Source organism: Neofelis nebulosa, chromosome 4 (genome assembly GCF_028018385.1).
Source record: "Neofelis nebulosa isolate mNeoNeb1 chromosome 4, mNeoNeb1.pri, whole genome shotgun sequence".
In the NCBI taxonomy this organism is placed as follows: Eukaryota; Metazoa; Chordata; class Mammalia; order Carnivora; family Felidae; genus Neofelis; species Neofelis nebulosa.
In genome coordinates, this window is record NC_080785.1 from 70,595,625 (window position 1) to 70,623,263 (window position 27,639).

Sequence of the window (27,639 nt, forward strand, 5' to 3'; positions counted from 1 at the left end):
TCCCTGGACTACTGCGCCTTTCTTTTAGATGGTCGTTCCTTTCTTGGCTCTCCAACATGGTCAGAATTGCCTTTGAAAACACAACTAATACAGTGCCATTTGCCAGCTTAAAAGCCACCAAGGGCTCAAAAAACAAACAAACAAACAAACAAACAAAAAACCCAAACCCCCAAACCAAAACACCAAGTCTCAAGTCATATTTCCATAAGTACATATGCATGTAAGTCAGTGCTTACCGAACCCACACTAGACTGCTCCAAGAGGGTCACCTCTGGGGAGAGGGCTCAGATGGTAGTGCAGGAGGGGATGTTGTGGGCAGGATTAGTGTTAGCAAAGAAGGACTTCCATTTTATTATTATTTGAACTGTTGGGACTTTTCACGTTTAGAATGCTTTCAAGTATTACTTACATATTTTAAAATAGATAAAGTGGATGGAGAAACTGAGCTTTTAGCTCTGAGGCAGACTGCACTCACCAGTAGGCTGTGAACAATAAAACTGTCCTCTTTGCCTATGTGTTACCTGAGATCTTAAATCAGGGTATTCTTACCTTTGTGGTCCACAGTTTGACGGTCCAGTCAAATGATGACGTGACAAACAGGTGTGAAAAGTCAATTGGGCCCACAGCCATGTGGCAGTTAATTCCAGTCACTGGCCCTTGGTGACCTTCAAAGACCTCACCAATACCTGCTTTGCTGCACGAAGACCACACATGAATAGAATTTCAGTGACCTCTGCAAAGCAGCGATTAGTTAAAAAAAAAAAACAAACCGAACTTGTCTCTGCATGATTACTTCTCTGTAATTTAGAAGAACAACCATAAACCACCAAAAATGAAACCACTTTCACAGTTATCTTGAGAGAAGTAAAATTCTTGACTACTTTTAATGATTAAAAAATAATATGGAGCAATATAATCTTTTTAACCTTCACAATTTAGTATCAAATTTTGTCATTTAAAATTCCTTTTTTAGAAGTTTCTCAAATCCTATCATCGTTGGTATAGCACATCAATGGAAAACATACATACTTTTTTTATCTCAGAAGCTTTCATATTTATTTAATAAGACTCTCATGATGACATTGGGCACACATTCCATTTTAACTCCTTCGGGAACCCCATTGGCTACAAAACTCCACATATCCTTGTATACTTGCATTTATCTTTTCAAGGGAATTTCTTAAATAAAGTTGACTATCTGAAAAGGTGCTATTTTGTGGAACCCCTTGCCCACCACAATATGATATGCAAAACTTCAATGTGATACTTAGAAAATAATGGTTTTGCTAAAAGAAGTTTTCAAGTCTATGAAATATAACTTCTGTAAGGGCTGGTGCCTGGTTTTTCTTGTTGCCAAGTGTTTGGCATATAGTATGTGCTCAATAAATATTTGTTGAAAGAAACCATAAAGGAAAATAGACAAACTTAGGCCTTCCTTCCCCACCCACCAAAAAAAAAAAAGAAGCACACTTGAGAAGTAGTGATACATATTTTGAAAGTTATCCGAGGACATATGTCGCTTATTTAACTAAGCTGGGATTATTTCCAGCCCTGTTATCACACAGTAGTCTGCACATAATCATACCCACTTAAAAAATATACCAGAAATTCTGGATTTTAAAAATCCATGTGCATGAGGTTATAAATATGACAAATACTTAGGGATTGTGGAATCTAAATATTATGTCAAGAAAAGCGAAATGAATTAAGTTATTAAAACATTTGCGTTTCTGGAGCACCAATAAATGTCAGTGTGCTCGGCAAAATCTGAAATCATGAGAAAATGCTACAGTGCATGTTCCATGTAACAGGCACTCAAAAATTATTCCCAGTGAAACTGCTAACAGCAGTTCCACACGTGATCATTTAAACTGTTCTAAAGAACACGAGGAACTGATCTTTGAAGTGGCCCCTGGTGAGACTCCACTTGCTCTTAACAGCATCCTGAAAGAGTTTATAGGGTGCAAAATGAGGACCTTATTTAATTTATGGAAGTGGATTTTCACCTTCTCTATGTTAGTTGAAAAATAGAAATCTCCCACCACTCCCCCGTAGCCCTATGTGACCCATTTAAAATTACTAAGCCAAATTCTTGCTATGTTACAACTTTATTAAGATCTGTATTTTATATTTCAGATGGATGGACCAATGTAAGAAGCAAAATCAAGCTCGTTGTAAAAAGATTTGTGGTTTTTACCTTGGGTACCCTTCTTTGGAACCATAGTGCATATTCTGATTGTGTTTAAAATGGACAATAGCCACAGAGCAAAAATGTTCATCATGTAAAACGGTATTCACATTAGAGAAACTAAAAAAGAAAAAAAAAAACCCTGAAGGTTATCAATGAACATGTTCTGTAGCCTTCAGATAATTAAGGTCCTGAATTACGCCACCAGAACCTATATGCCTGTTGATTCTAATAAATGTGTAGATAGACCTGTGACTCCATAGTTGGTCCACAGCCCTCTCTGTGCCTCTCTTATGCCACGTATGACATTCTACCTGTACGGCAGATATTTGTGCATTTATCTTTCCCACTATCATCACTTTCTTGAAGGCAGAAACCAGGTTTAAATAATGTCTGCGTGCCTGGAAGCATCGAGCAATGTGCTTTGTTCAAAGTAGGTGTGCTGCGAATGTTTGCATGAATGAACAATTTTATCAGATCTTTTTATGCTCTCGTAAAACCTTAATGCATGGTTTTCGTCAGTTTTATGGGCATGGAACCATGAGGCATATCTTCCTACTCATCTTTAAATCATGTGAGCAGGGGAAATACTGCTTGTTGCTATGTGTAGAACAGTAGGAGCGTCACAGCTCATATTGTGTGAATGGAAGAATCACATCACTTATCGCTTCTACAAATCACAAAAACACAGGAGCATAAACTTGGAACAATTTCTGATTTCTCATTAAATCTAAATAGCCTGGGCTGAGTAGAAGAGATGAAAAATCAATTGAATTAGAACTCCTAAAGTGAAAGAAAATTAAGTACCAGGGCGAACACAGCGAACCTTTCAAGAGATGGTGAAGCCACTCATTAAGCCTTGCATGCAATTTTACAATAATTCTAATTATTGGATTCTACTTCATCCTGATGGTTTTCCAGGGGCATTTGCCGATCTCTCAACCAAGGCCGAATTCTTATCACTTACAAACTTCATGGTGGCTTGTATCTCATACCATTCCAGCCTCCCTGAAGGGGAGGAAGAGCCCCAAGGCATTTCTCTATATTATTTGGAGACTGTCATTTCTCTATGCTCCATATAGATTTTTAGCTCCTCACATACCATGTGTCAGGCCCCGGGCAGAAAATCAATGATGAAATGGAAAGAGTTTAGTAAGAGAAAAATGGCAAATGAATGAATAGTTGAAATAAAATGCAATTAATGGATTGTAGAAGCAGGTATAAAAATATACAAAATAGCAAACCTATCTTACAGCCCGTGGTCCCATTTCATTTATTCTACTTAAATGTTCTCTATAGTACTATCATCTTAAGCCACATATTTCCTTGTGTATTAGTTTATTGTCTTTCACCCTCAATCAGAATATGATCTCCACTTCTGTTTCTTTCCTTACCGCATCCTCATGATGTAAACGTGCTGGGCACATGGAAGGTTCTTAGTAAGAATTCCTTGAGGACATGAGCGAACGAAAGGAATGGAAATTCTGTGAAACCATAAAGGAGGAAGTGGTTTTGTCTGCTTAAGAGAGTCAGGAGAGGCTTCAGTGTGGAAGGACCTCTGCTCTGGCTCTTGAAGTCCAAGGAGTTAATCAGGCCAAAAAGAGAAGTGCCAGACCTGACGGAAGAAATGGAGTGTGGGGACATATGGAGGTGTGTGGGATAAGCAATATTTGGGGGCTGTCATCCCTGGTGTGTGCATGGCTGGTGCCTGAAGGCTGAGGCTTGCAAGGGTCTTACATGATATGCTAAGAAGCTTGGACCTTTTTCCTCAAGGCCTGTGAACCATCCAAGGCTCACTGTGGTTAATGATCAGAGCAGATGGATGCCATAAGGTAATAGAAACTTGAGGTGTGCTTTGTATGCCTGCAGATATCGCCCTTCTCATAACGCAAGGTGGTTATAATCCAGAATGCGATAACAGACTTTCGGAAATGAGAAACACGTCATCAGTAAGAAAACACAAAATCACCTTCCATGACGGCAGGCTGTGTAGACCGTACCCTCCTCACTGCCAACCACGAAGTTATTGACGTCTCCCGTCGGGAAAGCCATTCCGGTAACAGCCACAGGCTTGGACTTATTGTACACCAGCTCCATGCTCTCCTACCAAAACACGGCGTGGTTATATTCCTTCTGTCAACTCCTTGCCATGCCAAAGACAGCATGGAAAAATCATTTGGCTAAGTCGTCTGTTTGCTTTTCACACAGCGTTACAAAAGACCCTGGCTGTGCCAGAAACCACGCTTTACTGCCCCTGACATTCATGCTTCTGTGTATCTCTGGTTTCAGGCCGGCTGGATCTCATCAGCGTGTGCTGCTGCTTCTTAAGTCAGGCAGAGATGACAGGTGAGAATTTCAAAACTAATGGTGCAGAAACTAAAGATAATACTGTAATGGTTACACTTGTCAGCCCCAGGCTTTAATAAAACACACAATACCCTTGTATTTACAAACATTTTCAAAATCAATTGTTCGTGAGAATACACGTGTATTAATATCAGATGTACTAAGCATATTGTCAAAGCAGGAGTGTGTGTCCTCCATGGACTAAAACCAGAAAGTTGTCACTCAAGTCATAAAAAACAGATTTCAAAGGGGACATGATTTCATGAAGGGCAACCGTTGGGTGTATAGGCTATATGCCTACAGAGGACGGTATTTAAATAAGTCTTTAAAATAACAAAGGAAAGCCTTTATTTTATCTAAGATTATTTTCAAAATCAGGAATCCATGTATCTTAAGAGACATTCTGCTGAATGAAGTTTAATGACAGTGAAGAGTAATTAAGTGTAACCAACATCCCTAAATGTTTCTGGCTATTTACATCAAAACAGCCTACTTTGTGTACCTGAAGTGATTTTAAAAAATCATTCTAGGGGATCATGCCATTATAGCTGCTAAGGAGTTTAGTCTTTTTGTGCAAACGAATAAGCCAGGTTGTCTTAGCCAAGGAGTCCAGAAATTGGCTGCGTGTGCTAACAGTCTGGGTAGATTGTGTGGTCATGTGACATGCTCGCAGTACATGAGATCCACACCCATAGTGAGCGCATCAGGGAGGGGGCATTATGACAATACAGAAAACGGAACCATCCAGTGGTCTGCTCCATTGCTAAAATTAGCAGCAGGAAAGGTACGGTCTCTCGGTCACCCACTTGGAACACAGAGGGACCAAGGTGATGACTGGATGCTGTCTGCTTGCCATCCATGGATATACCATGAAGCTTTCAATCTCTGTACCAGGACAGGAGTCTGCAGGCATGCTAAAATTAATAAGAACCATCTTGTATCCCCTGTACGACTGGTTTTAACTTAAACAAGTACACATTTAATCAGCCAAATGGGCAATTAAAAATTCCTAACTAGAGGGTTCACTCTTATATCTGTTTGTAATCTCCATGCTTTTAAAAGCAGAGAACATATTGCTGAGAATTTTAAGACAAAGCTATAAAATACCCACACACAACTCCCAACTTGTATAATGGTAATGCTTAGTCAGAATAGATGAACTTAAATAGTAAGGAGCCTATTAGCTCTCTCTCCCCCGACCCCAAATTATAAAAAGAATTTACTTAGTCTTAATATTCTCCACATCTGTATTTTTGGAGACTTATAGGAGGCTGTTTATGGTTTCCACATTTCCTTATGTGTCTTGAAACTCCAATGTCTTCGAAAATTGGGAGGCAGACATTCTAGGGTCATTATTCCAGGAAACGGAATAGGAAAGTTAAAATTTCGAATTATCTCCTAGATATGTTTATAATTTTCCTGATGTTTCCTCACATTTTTGTCAAAGTCTCTAACAGTAAACTCTTCTGTGTGTTTTTAGTTGGAGGACAATGAACTATGTTTTTTCCCATAAAGAAATGTGGACAGAGTGTGTCTATGCATGTGTGTATGTGTGTATGCATGCATCTTGAATACATAGATATATTCCGCAAGTTGCATTTCGATGGCTCCCTGCAGTGGTCTCTTACCCTTGTGCTTATTTGTTTGGTTTCCATTACTGTAATCAGTAGTGGTTTGGACATTTTGGAACATTTTCATTTTCAACTTCTCATTTGTTGAGCAAGGAATGGCAGGAGCCATCCTAACAAACATTCCAGAGGAGAAAACAGATGGTTGGACAAATTCTTCATACACACAGGCATCCGTCTAGGCTAAGGATGCAAGCAAGGGCTTGGGTTTCTGTTTTGTGGGGATACCTTTCCTTCAAGGCAAGTGCCCTTAAGGGATTGCTCTGTTGAGCTCCAACTTCGTTTGCATTTGTTTAACAATGCTTTAGGGTAAGTACAATTCATACCACAGGCAACTTCTATAATTACTATGCTTTAAAATGGATTATTTCATTTTCACTTGAAACTGACCTAAGGATTAACGTATTACAATAATTACATGATTTGTGGTAAAGGAAATGGGTTTTGGCTTCGGGAGGAGACTGCTGAAAGCAGGCCCCACTCTTTCAAGTGCATCCATTGGTTTTAGCTCCCATAGGATGTGAGGGTTTGGCTTTTAGGAACTATGTTCCATTAGGCAAGTATCTCTTTTAGCCAGGATGCTCTTATGTGTAGGGGAAAACAAACCCACCTGTGGAGTTGAGAGCATGTCCAGGCTCCAGGAACACATTTTACCATCGGTAGAGACAGTGATGAGGTTATGAGCATTCTGGGTCCCAACAACATTTACACAGTACACGGGATGCTGCAAAAACATAAACATGGAGGATTAGACGCCAATCCAGGAGGAAATGCTTACGCTGAAGTGTCAAACACATTACTCTAAAACAAGGATTAAAGGTTGACATAAGCCTACAATAATACAAGCCTCAGGTCATTTGCCACTTTTGATTTGAACCTGATTTCTTTCTAAAAGCTCTGGCATCAACATGTAGTAGTGGAAATACTTACCAAGCTTCACCTTGCTCAGTCAGAGGCGGTCCAACAGAGCCGAAGGAAGCTGCAGCCAATGATGACTGATGGGGCAGAAGCAGCACATAGTTTGGCTTCTAAGCTCACCATGAGTGATGAAAACAGACAGCTTTCAAAAGAGTGGAACTATTGACTTTTGGAAGGAATATGTGTTACTAAATCTGGAGTTTAATGCATTCTAGCCACCCTGCCAAACATTTGTTAACATTCTTTATAAAAAGTGGTTAATATTCATCAGTCTCTTTAATTTGCGGGGGAGATATTGGTAGCGGGACTTACTGGCACAGTGCACCTTGTGATAAAATTAGGTTCTTTTATGTTACTGCAAAATCTAGGATAATGATAGATTTATTTTTCAAAATATCATCTGGGCTACTACCGAGGCTTCGATTTGGCCAGGGCCTTGATAAAAGTCACTTATACATCCCGGGAATCATAAGCAAGATGCTCTTACCTCCTGTCATAACTCTAGCAGGCAATCCCCACTCTGTAGAATCCTAAATGGTAAGCTAAAATCATTTGCAGCTGCACATTAAATACTAAATGGAAGGTTAGCATAAGCAGAACCTAGCAGTAATGTGGGTTAGATTTCAGGCAGTTTAGCCATCACGGGCCAAACCACAACTTAGTTGGTGCCTCTCTGTGCAAATAGCTGACAGCCTAAGTCTTACTCTTGATGAGTTACTGTCCATAATACCTAGCCACAATGACAATGAAACAATCTTTAATATTGGAAAGTTGATATTATATACAGGATGGTTCCCAAACTATTATTATCATATAAACTCCTGGTCAGAAGGAGTCATAATAATCATCGAGGACAGCTACTCATTTGTCTCCACCAAGAGGTGGATCCAAACTCTTCTGAAACACCTTTCTCAAGGGTAACCAGTTTTTTGCCCTGATTCCTGGGGAGTTCTTCTTTCCACCACTGGGGATAAAGAAAGCTCAAGGAGATACTTTAGTTCAGTGCCTTCTGGGATCCTACAGATCAAGTCCAAACAATATTTATAGACTGTTGTTTTCTCACCCCTCCCTTCTAGTCTTATCTAACTCAGACTAATCATCGCCAATTCCTCCAATGGTTCTCGAGTACCTGGCTTTCAGGCTTTCAGTTCCCTCCTCATCCTGGTCACTCTCTTTTGAATATGTTATATTTTGCCTGAGATCCTCTTACAGTGGAGTTATGAGAAAGAACCACAAATGTCGACCTATATTCTGGCCAAGAAAATATAGAAATCTAGGGAGTGTTGAATTGTCACCTCTCATATGATAAAAAGTACACCAGTGGTATTGTATGCTAAGATTACATTTGCTTTTTTGGCAACTGTGTCATCCTCTCTTTTACCCATGCTGATGGGCATCCAACTAAATAAACCCCTAGGTCTTATTCACACCATATTCCTGCAGAAATTTTCAATCAGCCTTGGTGGATGTGGACAGTGGTGAGTACGTCAGGGATCTGAAACTCAATGGTATCTTGATCAGGTCTCTAAATTTCAAGAGGACCGACTGGTTGTGGGACTGTGGACAAGGGTTTTTCCCAAGCCTCTGGTGTGTGCAAAACCTGCAGCAGTGAACGTTCAAACTCAAGGCCCAAGTCACACAGCATTCAAATCAACTAGGAGAATGGAGGAAACAAATTCTCACCTAAAAACAGCAGACAGAAGAATGGAAGGGGAGGTCCAAACACTGTTATGAATCTGAAATCCACCTAGTGTTTTTCAGCAAGAGTCCACTGGGGTTTCTTTGTTAACCACCAAGCATCAACGCAAAGCACTAAAATCCTAGTGGACTGGGACTCCTAAGGGTGCGTATAGAAGGGAAAGGAAAGCATCTAGAAGAATGTATAGAGCCAACTGCCTGGAGTAAGAATGTGCATGGTAGCCCCTCCCTGGCTTTAATCAGTACTACTGGCCTGTGCTTTCATGAGTAATAAAACTTGGCTTAAAAGAAAAGAGAGAGATGTAAAGAAACCAGAAGTAGACACGTGGGCATGCCTACACACACACACATACACACACACACACACACACACACACACAACTCTATTTAATGGAAAGAAAAAAACTCAATGCTACAGCTCATTTTTCCAGTATAGATGCCAGATTGTTTTTATTTATTTAAGGAATAAACTTACTGTGTGGCAGAAGGGTTTTGCTTTAATTAGGATTTCCTGTTGTCCCAAATGCATATGTGTGGTGGGTGTGAAAGGAAATTAGTAATCTGTGGCAGGCCTCTTTTTCCTTAACCACTTTTGATCCTGGTACCAATCAGCCAGGCATTAGTGGAAGTTGAAAGGCAGTCACAAAATTAACTGTGCCCTTTTAGCTACGGATTCAACAAAATGCAGCAAAAGAGAAAAAAAAAGTTTTCTTTTCAAACAGAAATATGTTACTGTTTGATAATAATAGTATTTAAATTTTTTTTAATGTTTACTTATTTGTTTTGGGGGAAAGAGAGAGAGAGCGAGAGAGAGAGCTCTCACAAGTGGGGAAGGGTCAGAGAAACAGGGAGAGAGAGAGAATCTCAAGGAGGCTCCGTGCTGTCAGCGCACAGCCCAATGCCAGGCTCCATCTCATGAACAGTGAGATCATGATCTGAGCTGAAAACAAGAGTTGGACGCTTAACCGATTGAGCCACCCAGGTGCCCGATAATAATCGTATTTTAGCTGTGATGATCATATCCTAAGTTACTTGAAAAAGAAAGCTTAACTCTTTGGAAGAGCTCCTGGATTTAGATTTTCCCCAAAAGCTTATTGCTCTAACATTTGGATTTATAATATTTGCAATTTCACAAGATAGGCTCATAAACACACCAGATATGCACATACAGCCAGGAAGAGGATTCATGCTACTTGAGCAAACACCTGCATCAAGCCGTCTTCTCCTGGGTCACAATTTTCTGTTATTAGTTTGGAGAAGTGGGGTAGGCAAGAGCAATTTTCCAAGATTCCCAAGAACTAGTTTCACCTGCATGTGTCTCAGGCCCAAGTCAATCAGAATTAGGGCTGACTTGGTATTTGTCACTTCCCATTGTCAATCTTACAAGAATGGAAGAATTTTCCTCTCCATGGTCTTAGGTAAAGCAGCTCCAGTCCTTTTTTAAAGCTAGAATGGTTTTGAGGCCAGCTGGTGAAACAAATGAGGCGACCACATTAAGGAAATTGAAACAATAGTAGAGCTGTATTTTTGGGCATAATTTGGGCATTTCAGAGAAAGAACATCAGTTACTCTGAATGTCAAGGTAGCAAGGATTGATGGAGACATGCCTGTCTTCTCATTCTTCCTAACAACTGCTAAACACACCTGTCATTCTCTTAAAGGAAATGACAGAGTAGTTGTCTTATGAACACTATACTGAACCTCTTCTGCTAAATTGTGGGTAATGGTTTTGAGATGTTGACTTTTAACCCGAGGGATTATATTGTCACTGTAGACTTTACCGTTGAAACTTACAACCATGCATTCCAGAATTTAAAGTCATAGCACTCCCTCAAATCACAAATGGAAAAGGACTGTTGGCAAAAGTCCCGTATACCATCCCTCGACATGAAATGGTTACTCCTCAGGGCCCATTTGAAAATACGAGTTTCCATGTTATACTGTTAACGTGAAAGGTTACTTTACAGCAATTTCACCAATGCCTCTTCCAAAGTTTCTCCCTGTGTCTTTTTCAGTTTTAATCCATCCTCACCTCACCGATGGTCTTTGGATCCAAAGAGATCCTTTAGATGTGCAGAAACTTGTAGACCATTAAGAGATTTTTTTTCCAAATTCAGTGCTTCCTTCGCCTACTTTTCACGCTGCTTTATTGGTCAGTCAGGTTACGGTCACTATAAATTACATACATTCCGGCTTGGAGTTACTGACCGCATCCGTACTTCCATCAGTCATCCCCTTACAGGGCTTGGGTGGCTGACAGGGAAGTGACAAAAGCTGACTTACAGTGTGTGCAGCAGCTGACAAGGGTGTCCTCTGCACCGGTGTCCTTCGATGACTGCGATTATCCCACAGGACAATCTGGCCCGAGTAAGTCCCACCAACCACCAAGTTGGGATGGAAACGAGCGAAGCACACTGACATCACAGAGGACTGGGAGGAGAAAGGGGGAGAAACGTGTACTGTGAAATGGTTGGAGAAGGCTTGTTTCTTCCTGAAGAGAAAACAGTTCATCACATCAACTCAACACATCCTGGAAAACAAAAAGCAGTTGTTAAATGCAAAATTAGTAGACCATTTTGTACCTAAATGCAGACTTTTTTCTTGAGAAGGTTGGTCAACGGTTACCCCTTGAAACTTGAAATTTGATGTCCTGGCCATGTCCTCAAATAAGCATAAAACCTATCTTATGTGCATCTTTGTTTTGTGGTATGTAAAGCTTGGTTTGTGGACACTTCCCATTTATCAATAAAATTGCATCAGAACAAATATTAATTCTCCACTAAAATCTTTACAAAGTAATTCTTTACTCTGAGGGCATGGCTACATGAAATTATACTATATACAGTGTTGGCAAAGCCTCAAGGACTTTGAGACGTGGTGCTTTTTTGGGATTTTTGTTTTTGGCTTAATGTAGATTTCTAGGAAGTATACTGACCTCAGACTGATCAACTGGTTCCTCCCTAAATTCCCTCACCTCCCATGGGCATTCTCCTGACCTTAATCCTGCCCACTTCAGACAATTCTTAATGTTATTCTTTGCCCTATTTTAACAAAGTCAGGAGTGGATTTCAGTCCAACTCTACCAGGGCCTGTCACAGCATCACGAATGTGGTTTTTGAAATTCCACAAAAGACTACTGGACACTACATTATATAGGAAATTACTTAGGACCAGGATACACTTAAAATCAGGTTAAGTTGGCTGTTTCACATTTGTTAAAAAGTCCATTTTTATTCCCATAGAGCTTTCATGTTTGCATTTATTTATATGTGGAAGCAATTGTTTTTAAGAAATGCATTTCATCCTTCCAATTAAGTTCAATGAATGACCTTGTGTATAAGAAAGGCACTGTACCAGGCATAATGGGAATACAAAGGTAGTCATTGCCCTCAATAAACTTGCGCCCTGATAAAGGAAACTAAAAAGCATGCATGCTGATGACCAAAACTGCATTTGCTGCTAGTTCATATGTGCTAGTCCAAGCCTTCATATGAAATAGAAAAGGGTGTCTCTTTGCATAGACATAGTCACGTGGGAGAGGTACCTGCCATGGCTAGTGGGGAGTGAGGTGGATCTTTGTCCTCACTTGTCCCTTGGGTTTGATATCCTTGCACAATTTGCACACACAGTGTGTGAACATGATTCATGCCATGACTAAATCACAGCAGCATGCGTGTGTGTGCATGTATGTCTTTGTGTGTGTGTGGGGGGGGGTGTGAGTGTGGAAGATTAGCTGGGAGAGGGGAGAAAAGAGGAGAGTGGAAAGAGTGGATGGTTCAAGAGACCTCATGAATGGGATGAATCACCCCTTGAAGTACAGGTGGAACGCTCAGCACGTGGAGAGAAAAAGAAGCAGGCACTCCTGGGAGATGAGATGATAGGGAGAAGATTACAGGCACCCAAACAGAGGCTGGTGAACAGCCCACAGTCTTGTTTGGCTGGGAAGAAGGTTGCATGGTAGAGGCAGATGGTAGGGAATGTGGCTTAAGAGGCCACCCGGGCCAGACAAGAGAGGGCCTTGAATGGCAGACACTGTTTGGAATTTTTCCCACGAGCAACAGTGAGAAATCACAGCATTCTGAAGAAAAATGGGAGAGGATCAAAGGTTGTAGCTGATAAACCAGCAAAGTGGGAAAGTGAGTGAAAAAACATTATGATCTTTTCCTGACTGGGAAGCTAGACATCCATTTCTAAAGAAGATCAGATCGACTATCAACCTAACTCTTCCTTGTCTGAAACAGCCTCAGATACGCTGAGGTAGAATAAAGAATGCAGACTATTTTTCAGTGTCATGTTTTCCTAGTTTGAATGATTTTCAGTTCCAATTCCTTGAACACGATTAGATGGAGAACATGCTTGTGCCCCAATCTGGTTTTCATAAAGTTCAAGAATAACTCTCAATAATGATACTGAATTAAAGAAAAAGAAAATAATGCTGGTCAGCTTCTTGTTTTACACATCCCACAGAAACGATTCTTAGTTTTCAACTGATGAAATTCTTATGTTGTTTGAGCTATGTTGGAAACATTTTCTTTAAAGCTTCAGACTTAAAATTATCCAGGTGGTATCAGCAACTGAATTTACCAAAGCTCCAATCAATATGGATAAAGGAATGCCATTAAATTAGGAAAATCTAGAATTCAACCACTGGATTGCTTTTGTGTTTCAGTTAATTCCCAGCAAACACTGTTCCAAACTTTGAACAGTTTGCTAAGAGACTAAACTAGAGAAAAGTAAGCAATGGATGTACTTCTACGAAACTGAAACGCATAGTTGTCAATCACCTAGAATCCAACTCCAGGAAGTGAGAATGCTTTCTAATTCCTACTTTTTCATTCATTCACTCGTTTTTCATTCATTCATTCATTCACTCATTCGTTCATCAAACACAATGCCCACTGAATACTAATGAAACCATTTCAAAAATTTTTAAATGTGATAAAAACTCCCACTCTTGAAATCAGAATTCTATTTGCATTTGACAAAAAGTCAAATTCATGCTAAACAGAGTCACAATCCTTTAGAGCCCTGGAGTTCTGCTACCAGCGTCTACTTTGTTTTGCTGCAAATCAATCTTTACAACATCTCCATGAGGAAAAAGAGTAGACACAATTTATTTTTATATTTGGAAGATTAGAAATGGAAGAGTAGTTATGTGATTGTCAATTTCACTTATATTTTAAGCTCCATACATTAATTATAATATGCATTCTACATATTACAGACTATAAAGGTTCAAAACAGATCTCCAGGGTATGCTACACTTGACATACTATCATTCATATGGAAACACTAAGGCAGTATGATCTCAATTATCTAGATGTAAAGTTTAAAATTTAGTCATTTCTTGAGATGTTTTTAAGTGCCCCAATGTTTGATGTAATGGTGACAAACATTTGGATGATTGACTGAATTTTTTATTTTTCATCCAAATGTTCAGGTTCTGTCAGTCACATGGGAACAGTCCCCTAATTGCAGAGAAAGCTCTTCTTCTTATTTGGAAAGTCTGCATCAATCCTGAGGAGTAAAGTCTTGGAAAAACCCCTGTGATCTCCTGCTGTTCGTACAGTTCCTGATCTACTTGTTGTTGCCAGTTGTCTTGGAAGTTATTGACTGTCAGCATAGACAGCAAAGGATGATATCATCCTGTCAGTTATATCGATTTGGTAAAGGGTAAAAACAGCATTCCAGAAGCATTGACTGACACTATTAAAATATGTGGGTTTTCTTGTTGTTCTCATTTGCACACTACATTTTCTGAAGACATATTTTATGGAAAACATTATCAATAATATTAAAGTTACTTTAAAAAATGTCATCACTTTCCTAAGCATTTAAAATTTTGTAATTAATTCAGTTATTCAGGGTCATAATAAAGTGCTATTAAATTGTATGGTAAATACAATTTAGACAAGCAAAATTAATTGAAAACAAGAAGCTTCCCTACCTTGTTATTCTTAGTTTTATAAGAATATGTAACTATATAGATATTTTTGGAGTTTTAACTTATTACTTATTTTATTTTATTCTTTAAAATATAAGAGGCTTAGATTTATTTTGAGAAACAGCATATGCCTTTAAACATTCAAATCAAGTAGTTTACACGAGTGGAAAAATAGTGCTAAAGTTGATGAGAATTTCTGATAATGTTAATGTCTAATCAGTATAAGTTTTTCTGACACCACAGTCGAACGTTTTTATAAGGCTAGTGATTTCATCAATATGGCTCAGAAATATGATTAACTAGTTACTAGTACGTTAAAAACTTGTTGTAAAACTGGTGAGTGTGACCTGATATATTCCAACACAGGTAACACAGAGACAGTATCACACCAGGAACCACTGTATCCAAGGGGGCAAGCACCACATTTTGATTATTTCTGTATCATAATTCCATCAAATCAGGACAAGCAAGGTTTTGAGACTATGTTTTAAGGATCAGGGCGTCTCTAGTGACAGGTTCTGGTTTCCTACGCAGACATGGCAGCCCAGATGGTCCTGGGGAAACTTTATTTTTCAATCTTGAGCAGACCGCATGGTTACTGGCCGTCCCCGCAAAGGCAGCCTTCCCCTATGCCTGTTGCCACACGTTCACTTGCACACGAGCTGACCCACTAAAAAGGATTCCATACCCTCATCATCTATTTCAAGAAAAGGCAGTTTGTGTTCCCCCATTCACAGGGTGAATTCAGAGACGAGACGGGTGGAGACGCCACTTTCAACGTCTCCCTTCGCTCCCGACACACACAGCATTCAATTGCAGTCGGCCCCAACCCCTCCTTCAGCGGCTCTGGGGGCTGTTTTCTATTTTATAGAGCTAATCCTGGCCAGTTGAGGGTCGGTACTTCCCCTTAACCACAGACCCAGATGCCCAGGGCAAACAGCCTCTGGTCACTGTTGGTTGGGCAGCTTGCTCCTTATGTTCACATTTGATACGGTTGCCCGAGTCCTTTTGTGTATGGCACCCTGCCCACTCCCCAGCCACCGTGCCTGGGTTGGTGGGGAGCGGGGTCCTGCATTCAAAAGCATCTCCTATTTCAAGTACCATCTCTTCTGGAGAGAGGTTGGTCCCAAGAGGGAATGGCCATATTGTTGCCATATGCTCTTTAATGGTGGCTGACATTTTATTTGCCTAAAAGTAAATGCTTAACTGTCAGAGGGCTGTGAGGCAGACAGATCAGATGCTTCTGGCTACTAGTGAGCTAGAATATATTTCTGTAAGTACCTAAGAAACCCACAAAGATATTTCTTTTGTTAATGAAAACACGCATAATTAGAGAAAACTGCTGTCGAAAACCCCTCTTACAGGCAATCATGTAGCACCAGGCATCTGACAACATGGAAGGTGCGAAGGTGGTAAAGCCAAGACATGAGTCATGAATTGGGCACTTAACTTTAATTGAAATGAAGGAACGGGTCTCTTTTCCTTTCAGAGCTCTCTTTTCTTTTGCCTAAGTCTCTATCCCAAGGTGCACAGTTCATTCATCTAAACTCTAAGAGTGACCATCTACTGAAAGTTCTCACCCCATTAGTAATGGAAGTGCCCAGGAGCAATGACTAAATGAGCTTGCTTGCTACCTCTTGACTCAGTTTATATGAAAAAAAAAAAAGCAGCTGATTTTAATATTTGATTTCCCAAAGATTAGGAACCTCTCATTATGATCATCTTTCCTATGATCCCTTGGGATTTTTGTACCTTTCAGTAGTGAGATGCTTCCGTGTACCAAGAGACAGACCTGGACTGTGTACTGAGAATACAAAGTTGGTGGACAAACCACAATGAGATGCCCATGAGGATGGCTATGATTTAAAAATGTTTGCATGTCAATTACACCTCAATAAAGCTGGGGGTGGGGGGAACCAAAAAAGGGGGAATACCAAGCACTGGTGAGGATATAGAGAAATGGGAACACTCACACAATACCAATAGGAATGTAACATAAGGCAGTCATTCTAGACAACATGCCGGCAGTTCCTGAACAAGTTAAACACAGAGTTAACATATGATCCAACAATTCCACTCCTCGGTATACACCTAAGATAACTGAAAACATCTGACAATGCAGAAACTTGTACATGCGTGTTCATAGCAGCATTATTCATTATAGCCAAACAGTGCAAATAACCCAAACATCCATCAACTGAGGAGTAGATAAATAAAATGTGGTAAATCCATACCATGGAATATTATTCACAAATAAAAAGGGACACAGTACTGATACAAGCTATAACATAGATGAACGTTGAAAGCATCATGCTAAGTGAGACAAGTCACAAAAGGCCACATATTGTATGATTCTATTTATACGAAATGTCCAGAATAGTCAGATTCATAGGGACAGAAAGCAGATTAGTGGTTGCTTAACATGGAGGTCAGGGGGACAATGGGGAATGACTACTAATGGGCATAAGGTTTATTTTGGGGGTGATAAAAACTTTCTGGAATGATGTAGTGGTTATGGTGGCACAACTTGGGGAATACACTAAAAAAAAAAACCCAATGAATTCTATACCTTAAAAGGGTGAATTTTATCTCAATTTTTAAAAAAGTTAGTATGCAGACACCTTTTGGTTTCATGGAGCTTACCAACGTTACCTCTTATCTTTGGGACAATTGGACTATTTTGATCATTCTTTCCTCAAACAAAGTTATTTGATTTTTTTTTTTTACTTCCCCTTGAACATTTCCTTCAATTTCTACTCTTTGAGAGGCACTGAGGTGGAAAGGGAGGGTTGGCACACTTGAAGTCCCTAAAGCTGACCTCCTGCTCTGACACCTGCTAGCTGTGTGAATCTTCTAAGCCTTATTTTTTTTATTTTGTGCACATTTTCAAATTATTTATTTTAAAAAAACTATGGTGAAATACACATAAAATTTATCATGCTAACCATTTAAAATTTTTTGTAATGTTTATTTATTTTTTAGAGAGAGAGAGAGAGAGAGACAGACAGAAACTGAAGCAGGCTCCAGGCCCTGAGCTGTCAGCACAGAGCCTGACGCAGGGCTCGAACTCACGGACCGCAAGATCATGACCTGAGCCGAAGTCAGATGCTTAATGACTGAGCCACCCAGGTGCCCCTCATGTTACACCATTAACCACTGGTGTAAATGTTACACCATTTTTAAGTGTACAGCTCAGTGACATTAAGTACACCCGCACTGTTGTGCAACCATCACCACCATCCATCTCAGAACATTTTCACCTCCCCCAACTGTAACTCCATGTCCGCTAAACACTAATTCCTCATTCCTCCTCTAAGCCCTTAGCAACCACCATTCTACTTTGTTTCTATGAGTTTGACTATTCTGGGAGACTCACATACATGGACTAGTGTAGTATTTGTCCTTTTGTGACTGGTTTATCTCACTCAACACAATGTGCTAATGGTGTTAGTACACCCATGTAATGCTCCAAGTGTTACTACATTCATGTTGTAGCAGGTCCCATAATTCCCTTCCCTTTTAAGGCTGACTGATATTCCATTGTATGTTTATGCTCCCATTTTGTTTATCTGTTTACCTGTCAGTGGACATTAGGGATTGCTTCCACATTTTGGCTATTATGAATAATGTTACTATGAATATGGGTGTACGTACAAATATTTCTTCAGGATCCTGCTTTCAGTTATTTGGGGTCTATAACTGTAGGTGGAATTGCTGGATCATACTCTATTTCTAATTTTTTTTAAACTGTCATACTGTTTTCTATACAGGTTACATTTTACATTCCTACCAGCCATGCACAAACGTTCTGGTTCCTCCACATGCTTGACGGCCCTTGTCATTTTCTACTTTCATCCTGTTTTGTTTTTTATAGTAGCCATCCTAATGGGAGCCTGAATTCTCAATTCATAACAGGAGAATGATAGTTCTCACCCTGCCTACAAGCAGGTCATTTTCTTTGCCTCTATTCCCTGGGGCTGTTGGAAGATTTGAATTTAGTAATGCAGTTTAAGACTGATAAACAATATGCCCCCATATAGTGCCACACATGACTAATTTGCGATTTGGAGAAACATTCCTGTGGAAAATGAAGGTCCAGAGGACTCCTCATTTTGCTTAACAAATCCTTCCTAAGCAATTCTCATAGTAATGCTTGCTCCTGCCTTGATGATCGAGGTTGACAAACTGTCTCCAGAAGTGTTACTGCACCTTTTGTTACATGGTTTAACTCTTTGGAGTCCTTATTTTTGACAAGCCCTGCTTCCTGTCTGGGACACTGACTCTATTTCCTTTTCCACAGACCTTCATGGCTGGTTATACTTCCTGTTGCGGGTGGCAATTCCAAGTCCTGATATTTAATAAGTTTGGATAATGAGGAAGAGAAGGAAGAGGGAAAATGGTGCAATGTTGGCACCAGAAATGACTGCAATAAAGACCAAGATTAGATTCATGTCACATTGTCATTCATATGCATGTTCATAAGGCAAGCACTGCAATTTTGGGTGACATTAGGATCTAAATTGTAGTTGGTAGTACATTCAGTGCAAGTACTTCTGAATACCACAAAATTTCAGGGCAATGGGATAATCTGCACACTACTCCCAAAAAGTTTTCTGAAATCAGATTCTTTTTTTTTTTTTTTTTTACCATATTTCACACCTTGAATCAGTGCTAGGAAACTACTTATATGTGATGTGACTTTGTATCTAATTATTACTTACTCATCATTCACCTGTATCATCCATATAGGTGTGTGGACCCCTTAGGCTGTGTTCTAAATCATTGTTACTCCAAATTTGCTTGTACCTTAGCATCATCTGAAGAGCTTAAAAAAAGATTCCTCATGCTCAAGGCACATCCCACACCAACTAAATCAATTTCTGGGGGTAGGACTCAGGCATCAAAATTTTTAAAAGTTCCACAGGAAATTTCATGCGTAGTTAAGTGAAAAATACGGTTTTAAATCAGTGGTTCTCAAACTTATCTGAACACAAGAAGCACTTAGAGAGTTTATTAAAAACAGATTCCTTGGTCCCAGCCTGGAACTACTGAACCAGGATTTCAAAGAGGCCTGGTGGTCCATGGATTTAACACATGCCCAGGGTCTTGTTGAATTGTTGTTGAGAAGTTTGGAGAACCCAAGTCGAAAACAATGAATTCGTAGACTATGGCCCAGTCACAGTGGGATGAGTTTCCTTTTGCATCAATATAGGCCATGCCTGGGATGTTTCCTTCATGGATCACATGCTTTTGGTCACAACCTGCCCAACAGAGACACATGTAGTATAATAATTGTTCATCTGCTACGATGCCTCGCTTAATTCCCTTCAATTTTATTTGCTAGCTTTTACATTTCCTTCCCCTTTCTTCTTCCTCTCCCTTCCTAAAAGATTGAGCTCTTAGAATAGCATCAATAAAAAGGGCAGTGAAGGTTTGGTTCCCAACTTCCCTTCAGCATCGCTCTTCACGCTGGCACCAAACATCTGAAAGTTCTTATTTATTAGTAAGAGCGATAACAAACATCATCGTCACACCATTTACATTGTTATGCGCTGCAGGGGTGTTCCAAAATTTTTGAGTACCTATTAAGGGCCAAACCTGGTATATATTGCTGTATCAGTCCTACTAGGTGAGTAATTTTTGCCTTCATTATTTCAGGTTAGGAAACCCAGGCATGGACACATAAAGCCACTGACTTGGATCAAATGAATACCAGGTGGCAAAGCCCAGATTTGAACTACAGTCTGGCTGATTTAGAAGCCAGTGTGCCACGAAACGTTGTGTCAGTTGAAAACCAGGTGCATTTTCTCTTGGAGGTACACAAACTCCCGCTCCTAAGCGCCACACCTCTGACTTCACACTGTGGGACTGATAATCACTGACTAAGCCTCACTCATCCCCACATGGCAGACAGGGATTTGGGGCATCCTGGCTGCTACAGTGGCCTTGAGTCTCCAACCCCTCTCCGGCTGGACTTATGTTGCTGGTATAGAGAATGATCACGTGACTCAGCTCTTAGCCTACCAGTTGTGACAGGTGACAACAGAGCTAATTAGTACCAATTGTGGTGATATTTACCATGAGGTGGGTACTTCCTGCTGCGAACTGATTGAGACCAATTAATCATTTCATAGGAGTCTACTGAACAGCTAGCAGCTGGAAACCGATTGCATCACTACTGACAAGCTCTGTATTTATTGTCACTGCTTTGGGAGAAAAATGTTGTGTTTTCATCTTGTCACTATGCAGCCAAACCAAAAATGCTGTTCCAATACAACAATTTCTTCGTAAATGAGTGTTTATCCCCCAAATAATTATGTGAATTGTTATTAATTATTGTAGAAGGGAAGAGTGCCCCTGAAAAAGCATTAACAAGACCGACCCAACAGCAAGGTGGAAAATCTTGGCAAAAAATCCTTTAAAATGCAAAGCCATTCTGGGATGTCTGGGGTGGCTCAGTTGTTTAAACAACCGACTTTTGATTTTGGCTCAGGTCATGAGCTCATGGTTTTGAGACTGAACCCTGCACTGGGCTCTGAGCTGAGCCTGGAGCCTGCTTGGGATCCTCTCTCTCCCTTGCACTCTGCTCTTTCCCTCCTCTCAAAATAAATAAAGAAACATTTAAAAAATAAAATGCAAAGTCATTCTTAGAAAGTAACTGCTTCAGACTATCACCTGCACAAAGCATTGGAAACATTCCTTGTGCCAGGTGTTGGCCTGGATAGGACCCACCTGGTGTTACACTGAACAACAACTGGGAAATTCCTATTTCTTTATAAAAGGAAAGTTTGTTTCCTTTACAAACTTGGTTTATAAAAGGAAAAGTGGCTCCTACCCCCCCTTTTTTAATTAATATATATATTTTTAATTTTAGTTAACATAAAGTACAACATTGGTTTTAGGAGTACAATTCATTTATCCATCACTTACATACAACACCCAGTGCTCATCACAACAAGTGCCCTCCTTAATGCCCATCACCCATCCAGCCAACCTCCCACCTCTCCCTCTGTCAACCCTTAGTTGTTTCTCCTTCATTAAGAGTCTCTTGTGCTTTGTTCCCCTCTCCCTTCTTCCCCACCTTCCCATACGTTCATCCGGTTTGTTTCCTAAATTCCAATCCTATTTTAGTCATCACAACTAGTAAGAGTTCTATAGAGAAGTTGGCACAAATTTATATTTTATTTTTTCATAAATTCCTTATAATAGTTCTAGATTTTTAGAAAAGTAGTGAAGATAGAACAGTTTCCATACACCTCACACCCTTTTCCCTACCATCAACACCTTCCCTGTTGTTACATTCATATAGCACACTTTTCACAAGGAACAAACCAATATCGATACACTGTTACTGAAATCCATGCTTTGTTCAGGTGTTCTTAAATTTTACCCAATGCCCTTTTCCTGCTCCAGGATTCCATCCAGGAGACACATCACCTAGTCATCATGTCCCCTAAGGTGTCTCTAGACTGTGACAATTTCTCAGACTTCTCCTGTTTTTGATGATTTTAACTGTTTTGAAGAGCACTGGTAGTCAGGAATTTCCTAGAATGTCCCTCAACTTGGGTTTAATTTTTTTTCTTATCATTAGGCCTAGACAAAAATCTTTTTAGGTCTTACAAACATTTGAACAAAAAGAAACCCGAGTTCCAGGTCAGTTAGTGAAAGGGGATTATAACACACACACACACACACACAGTCCATTTTTATAAATTTGTTCTAAAAACTTTACTATGGATAAAGCAAGGTGGGGCTGTGCCCCCATATCTGGAAATAAGGCTCACTAAAACATGCTCGGTCAAAGAAGCTTTCTCAGTACAGACTTCTAATCATTTACTCATCATTTAGTGTGTCTTTTTCAGGAAATAAGAAACCCAGTTGCTATGCCTGAGCTGGAACAGGATTGTGTTGCAAGCTGAAAGTGAACTTTTGCTTTATAAAAAGGACAAAAAAGCATAGGAAGAGATGAATATAGGGGTTGCTTTATATGTTAATGAGCACCAGCTTTCTTCAACTCAAATGTCTAAATCCTGCTTAATTAAAAAAAAAAAAAAGGAAGTTGATATTTGGATATGTCATGTGTTGACATCCACCACTTTGACTTATGGGGGTACGAACTAAAGAGAACAGATTACTTTATTCAAGAGAGAAGGAAAAGACTTCCAATTTGACAGGAAAGAGTGTAGGCGGCATTAACTTCAGTACTTGTTAAAACATGAAGGATTAATGGCGAAAAAAGGGAGGGAAGAAATGTGAATGTCTCCAGCTCAGTATCTTCAAAAATGCTTGTGGTTTCCGAGAATGGCACACCCGACCACATGAAAGTGACGCTAAGGGACTCAGCCACACGACTTCTCTAAATCCAGAGCTGGGACTGCTCTACTTTTACCATCAAACCATCTTACTTGAAGTGTAGCCACAAATTAAATTTATTTTTTATTGAAAAAGTACTAAGTCCTTACCAAGAGGGCAAACACAGCATTCAGAAACACTGGTCCCTCACCCCCTTCCCTGCCTCCTGCCCCTCCCCCCCAACCAACCTTGACAGAGTAAGCCATGTAAACCATGTAGAGCCAGTTCGTAGTCTATGAATTTTTCCTTGGCCATGTACAAAAGGCAGTGGTGGCTTTCGGCTGAATCTAACAGCATCCGGTTATCAGCTATTCTTTTTTACAAACACAATAATAAACAGGCTGATCAGATTCAGAGCTGTTGTATTGGCAAGAATGTCTAAAAACGATTGCACGATAGATCTGTCTTGCTTTGTGGACAATTTCTTTCTGAATTTGTAGGATTTGGGTTTTACGCTTGAGATGCAAAAAGGAGGAAGAAAATACAGCCTCCCTCTGTCTGTCACTCAACAACCCCCTGCTGATAAAATAAATCTACATTTGGCGCGTCCACCCAAAGAGTCATGGAATGTCCCACATTAGATTATTACCAAGCCACTTAGATCAGAAATTATAGGGGGACCATTAAAAAAAACAACAACAACAACCTAAGGCATTCCACTATGCAAACGCTCTTCACATGGGTTTTTTGATTGACTGTAGTGGTTTTGCCAGCTGTGACAGTGGATGGAATCAGTTGGATCGTTTTAAATTTAGCAAGAAAATAAAAGAATTTTGCAAAAATAGGTCCTTTCTCATATTAAAACTACATGGTGAATACAGACCTCGGGGGAAACAAATGGGAAGTGAGGTCCTCCAGCCAAGAAGTGATGTGGCACAAAGGCAGAAGCAGTCTTTGTCTCTTTTCATCTGCCTGGAATCACTTAGATATGCTGATGCCTGCAGCATGGAGATGAACCAGATGACCTGTTAGACTGTGTCTAGCTTGGTGGTTCTATTGATACATTACTACTTTGAAGTGCTGAGAAGGACCAGAAAAAAATGGTGTAAGTGCCTGCTAAAAGATGGATGCAAGAGACAAGGGTGAACTGACTTTTGTGATTGTCACCCAATCCCGAGGCCCACCCAGCCCCCAATTTCCACACCAATGTTTTTTCCACTGAAGATTCTTTGATGTTTAACAAGAGACCCAAAGAACAAGAGAGACTAGAGTGTGGAAAGGGTTGGAAATCTGTCCTGGTTGCTCATTTCTAAGCAGAAAGAAATCCCCTCTCAACGTAACATGTAGGTGTACTTAGAAGACCATGGGATAAATAGGTATCAAATTCCCCAGTGTTCAACCTGAGCTGGTTTTTATTTTTTATTAAAAAAATTTTTTTAATGTTTATTTATTTTTGAGACACAGAGAGAGACACAGCATGAGCAGGGGAGGGGCAGAGAGAGGGAGACACAGAATCCAAAGCAGGCTCCAGGCTCTGAGCTGTTAGCACAGAGCCCAATGTGAGGCTCGAACCCACAAACCACGAGATCATGACCTGAGCCGAAGTCGGATGCCTAACTGACTGAGGCACCCAGGTGCCCCAATCTGGAGCTGGTTTTTAAAAGAGTGACAAAATAGAGAAACAAATTCAGTGACAAACAAAAATGTATGAATAAAAAATCCTTTGGGATCAAATGGCTAAATTTATAGCACTTTTGAGATTTTTCTCTGTCCTTTTTTTGTCTCCCAGGGGAAAACCCTACCTCACAAAACTCAGAATGTACAAATTAAAGGCCATTCACACGGAGTTTGAAGCTTCTAGTTTTGGGAAAAGAGTGTAGAGCCATATGAAAGGCTGTCTGTCAACAGAATCCTGTCTGAACCATGTCCTTCATTGGATGATATGGGTGATAGTGCTGGTCAGCTGGAAGAAAGAAATGTGATGGTAATGCCTAAACACATGTGTCAGAGTAAATCCAATATGCATGCCAGTCAGTTATGATAATGGAGTGGAATACGTTACTTTGTGCATATCTAAATAAAAATACACACGGACAATATTTCTTTTCCTTTTCCCTAAAAAAATGATTTTATGTAAAGAATAGCAGCAGTTTTTCATAGTAATCTGAATTTTGTTTATAGAATTGTGATGATGAGCATTTTATTTTTGGAACTGGTTGCTACAGTTTGCTACGAGATTCACAAAGTGTCCAGCGTTATTTCTCAAGTGTTGAAAAAAGAAAGGTGTCCAGTGTTCCTGGGGAACCAGAAACAATATGAAACCAGATGATGAAGAGTTAAGAAAAACTTCTCAGCCTGCTAATGAACTCCATCCTGCCTTGGTGAGACCACCCTCCTTTTAAGTAAGAGGTAATTTAATATGCATCTAACTCAGTTGTGTTTGGGTTTCATCCAATCTAAGAGTATCAGTGTGATAAATTATAATGAATTGTCTGCAATACTTCACAAAGTGACTATAACAGAACTGAAAAACAAGATCTCTCAGCCTGATTTTCCAACTCCGTTTGAATACTTTTTGCCTTATTCCTGTCAGACCACTCCGAAACTTGCAAATGTTTCCTATAGCTCCCACACACTGAAAAGTTATGTGCTTCGAGCTCCATTTGATTAGATCCACAATTGTTGGCTGTCTCTATTAAATCAAGCCCCACACTTGAAAATGACACCAACTGTGAGACCAGCCAAATAATATAGCAAGAGAACTAACATGGCTTCTTTAGTTTCCAAAAGGTTTCTTTACATGTTAATTTCCTTTTGTAATCCACACTGTGTGCTCGGAAGTGGGTTAGTGAAATGGCCTCCATTCCTACTTCAGATTTTGAAAAAGCCAGCTGGATCCAGACATCGTAGTGTCTGTAGGAAAAATGGGCAGAGGCTGAAAAGGGGGTCAGGAAACTCAAATTCTAGCAGGGGCTTGTGGTACAGCTGTGTGACTTTGCTCACGTGACTTAACTCCTTTAGGATGTACTTTCTTCATTTAGGTTAAGAACCACTGTCCTAGGGAAAAGGCCTTTTCATTTAATGGCTTTAGGTAGCTCCAGCTCTTCAGAATGCAAAAGCAGGACTGTTATTCTACAGATGATCCATCCTACGATCTATAGATGATCTATCATAAATAATGAGGAGATTGGCATTAAGCTGTTTCCTGTGTAGGTTGGAAGACAGCAGTCTTTAGGGTGACACATGAAATTTGTGCGGGAGGACCAGGATGGGATTTTTTTTACCCCTCCTATTCATAGACTATGGATGTGTAGAGATTCATGGGTTGGTGATCAAGACCAATTTTCTGTGCGAAAATCCTGTTAATTCTATCAGGCTTAACGTCATCATGGGCAAAATACTGGGTATATTGGACTTGTAAGCCTCACAAGGGCAAGAGGTATGCTTTTCTTTTCTGTGTTGAGCTTTGTGCCTGAGACGGTTCCTGAGAACTAGTAGGTACTTGTATTCATTTCCTATTGCTGCTGTAACACTACCACACACTGAGTGGCCTCAAACAATACAAGCTTATTACCCTATGCTTCTGGAGGCTAGGAGGACTAAAACTGAGGGGAGAGCAGGGCTGCATTCCTTGTTGGAGGCTCTAGGGGAGAATCAGTTTCCTTGCCTTCTTTCCAGAGTCTACAGGCTGGCCCCATTTCTTGGCTCACAGCCATCCTCCATCTTCAAAGCAGCAATGGCTGGTTGAGTCTTTCTTCTATCACATCATTTTGATTCTGCTTCCATCATCACACTTCCTTCTAAGCCTGGCTCTCCTGACTCCCTCTTTCACTTATAAGGACCCACCCTTAAAATTACATTGGGCCCACCCAGATAACCTGGAATGATCTTTTCTTAAGATCTTTAATTCAATCACATATACATAACTGCCACATGAGGGGACATATTCACAGATTCCTGGTATTAGGAGGTAGACATCTTTGGGTGGCCGTTATTCTTTCTGCCTACCACAGTGTTCAATAAGTATTTGATCAACTTGTAAATATTTTGCAAAAACGGTAGGGTAAATACTTTGAGTTATTTGTAAGGTTAGCCAATTCCCATCACCCATCACTAACCAAAGTCATGGTCACGTGTGCATGTACACTTCTGATCCCGCTCAAATCTACAACCTTCATACTCTTTCAGGCTCATGCTCACCTGACCCTGTTTAGGCTTTAAAAATGCATGCTAGGGGCGCCTGGGTGGCGCAGTCGGTTAAGCGGCCGACTTCAGCCAGGTCACGATCTCGCGGTCCGTGAGTTCGAGCCCCGCGTCGGGCTCTGGGCTGATGGCTCGGAGCCTGGAGCCTGTTTCCGATTCTGTGTCTCCCTCTCTCTCTGCCCCTCCCCCGTTCATGCTCTGTCTCTCTCTGTCCCAAAAAAATAAATAAAAAACATTTAAAAAAAAAATGCATGCTGGTTCTATTTTACTCTCTTTCATCTGGTGGACAGAATATAATCTGTTGTGACAGATTTTCCTGACCAAGTTGAGTGAATTGCTCACTGTCACATACAGACAAAAACGGAGCCAGAATAGAGATGTAAAACCCCTTTCTACTTCCCTTGCATCCCATCTCATACTCA

General features: G+C 40.2%; 1 protein-coding gene across 5 annotated transcripts in view; it reads right to left on the bottom strand.

Annotated features, from left to right (window-relative positions):
• DYNC1I1 (dynein cytoplasmic 1 intermediate chain 1) overlaps positions 1-27,639 on the bottom strand; it is a 314,344-nt gene that overhangs the window by 59,781 nt on the left and 226,924 nt on the right. For all 5 annotated transcript variants that reach the window (XM_058725021.1, XM_058725023.1, XM_058725020.1 and 2 more), the window contains 4 exons: positions 11,062-11,208; positions 6,773-6,886; positions 4,158-4,291; positions 550-694 (listed from right to left, as the gene is read on the bottom strand). In XM_058725021.1, coding sequence (XP_058581004.1) covers positions 550-694; positions 4,158-4,291; positions 6,773-6,886; positions 11,062-11,208 — 540 coding nt within the window. The remainder of the gene's footprint in view (positions 1-549; positions 695-4,157; positions 4,292-6,772; positions 6,887-11,061; positions 11,209-27,639) is intronic.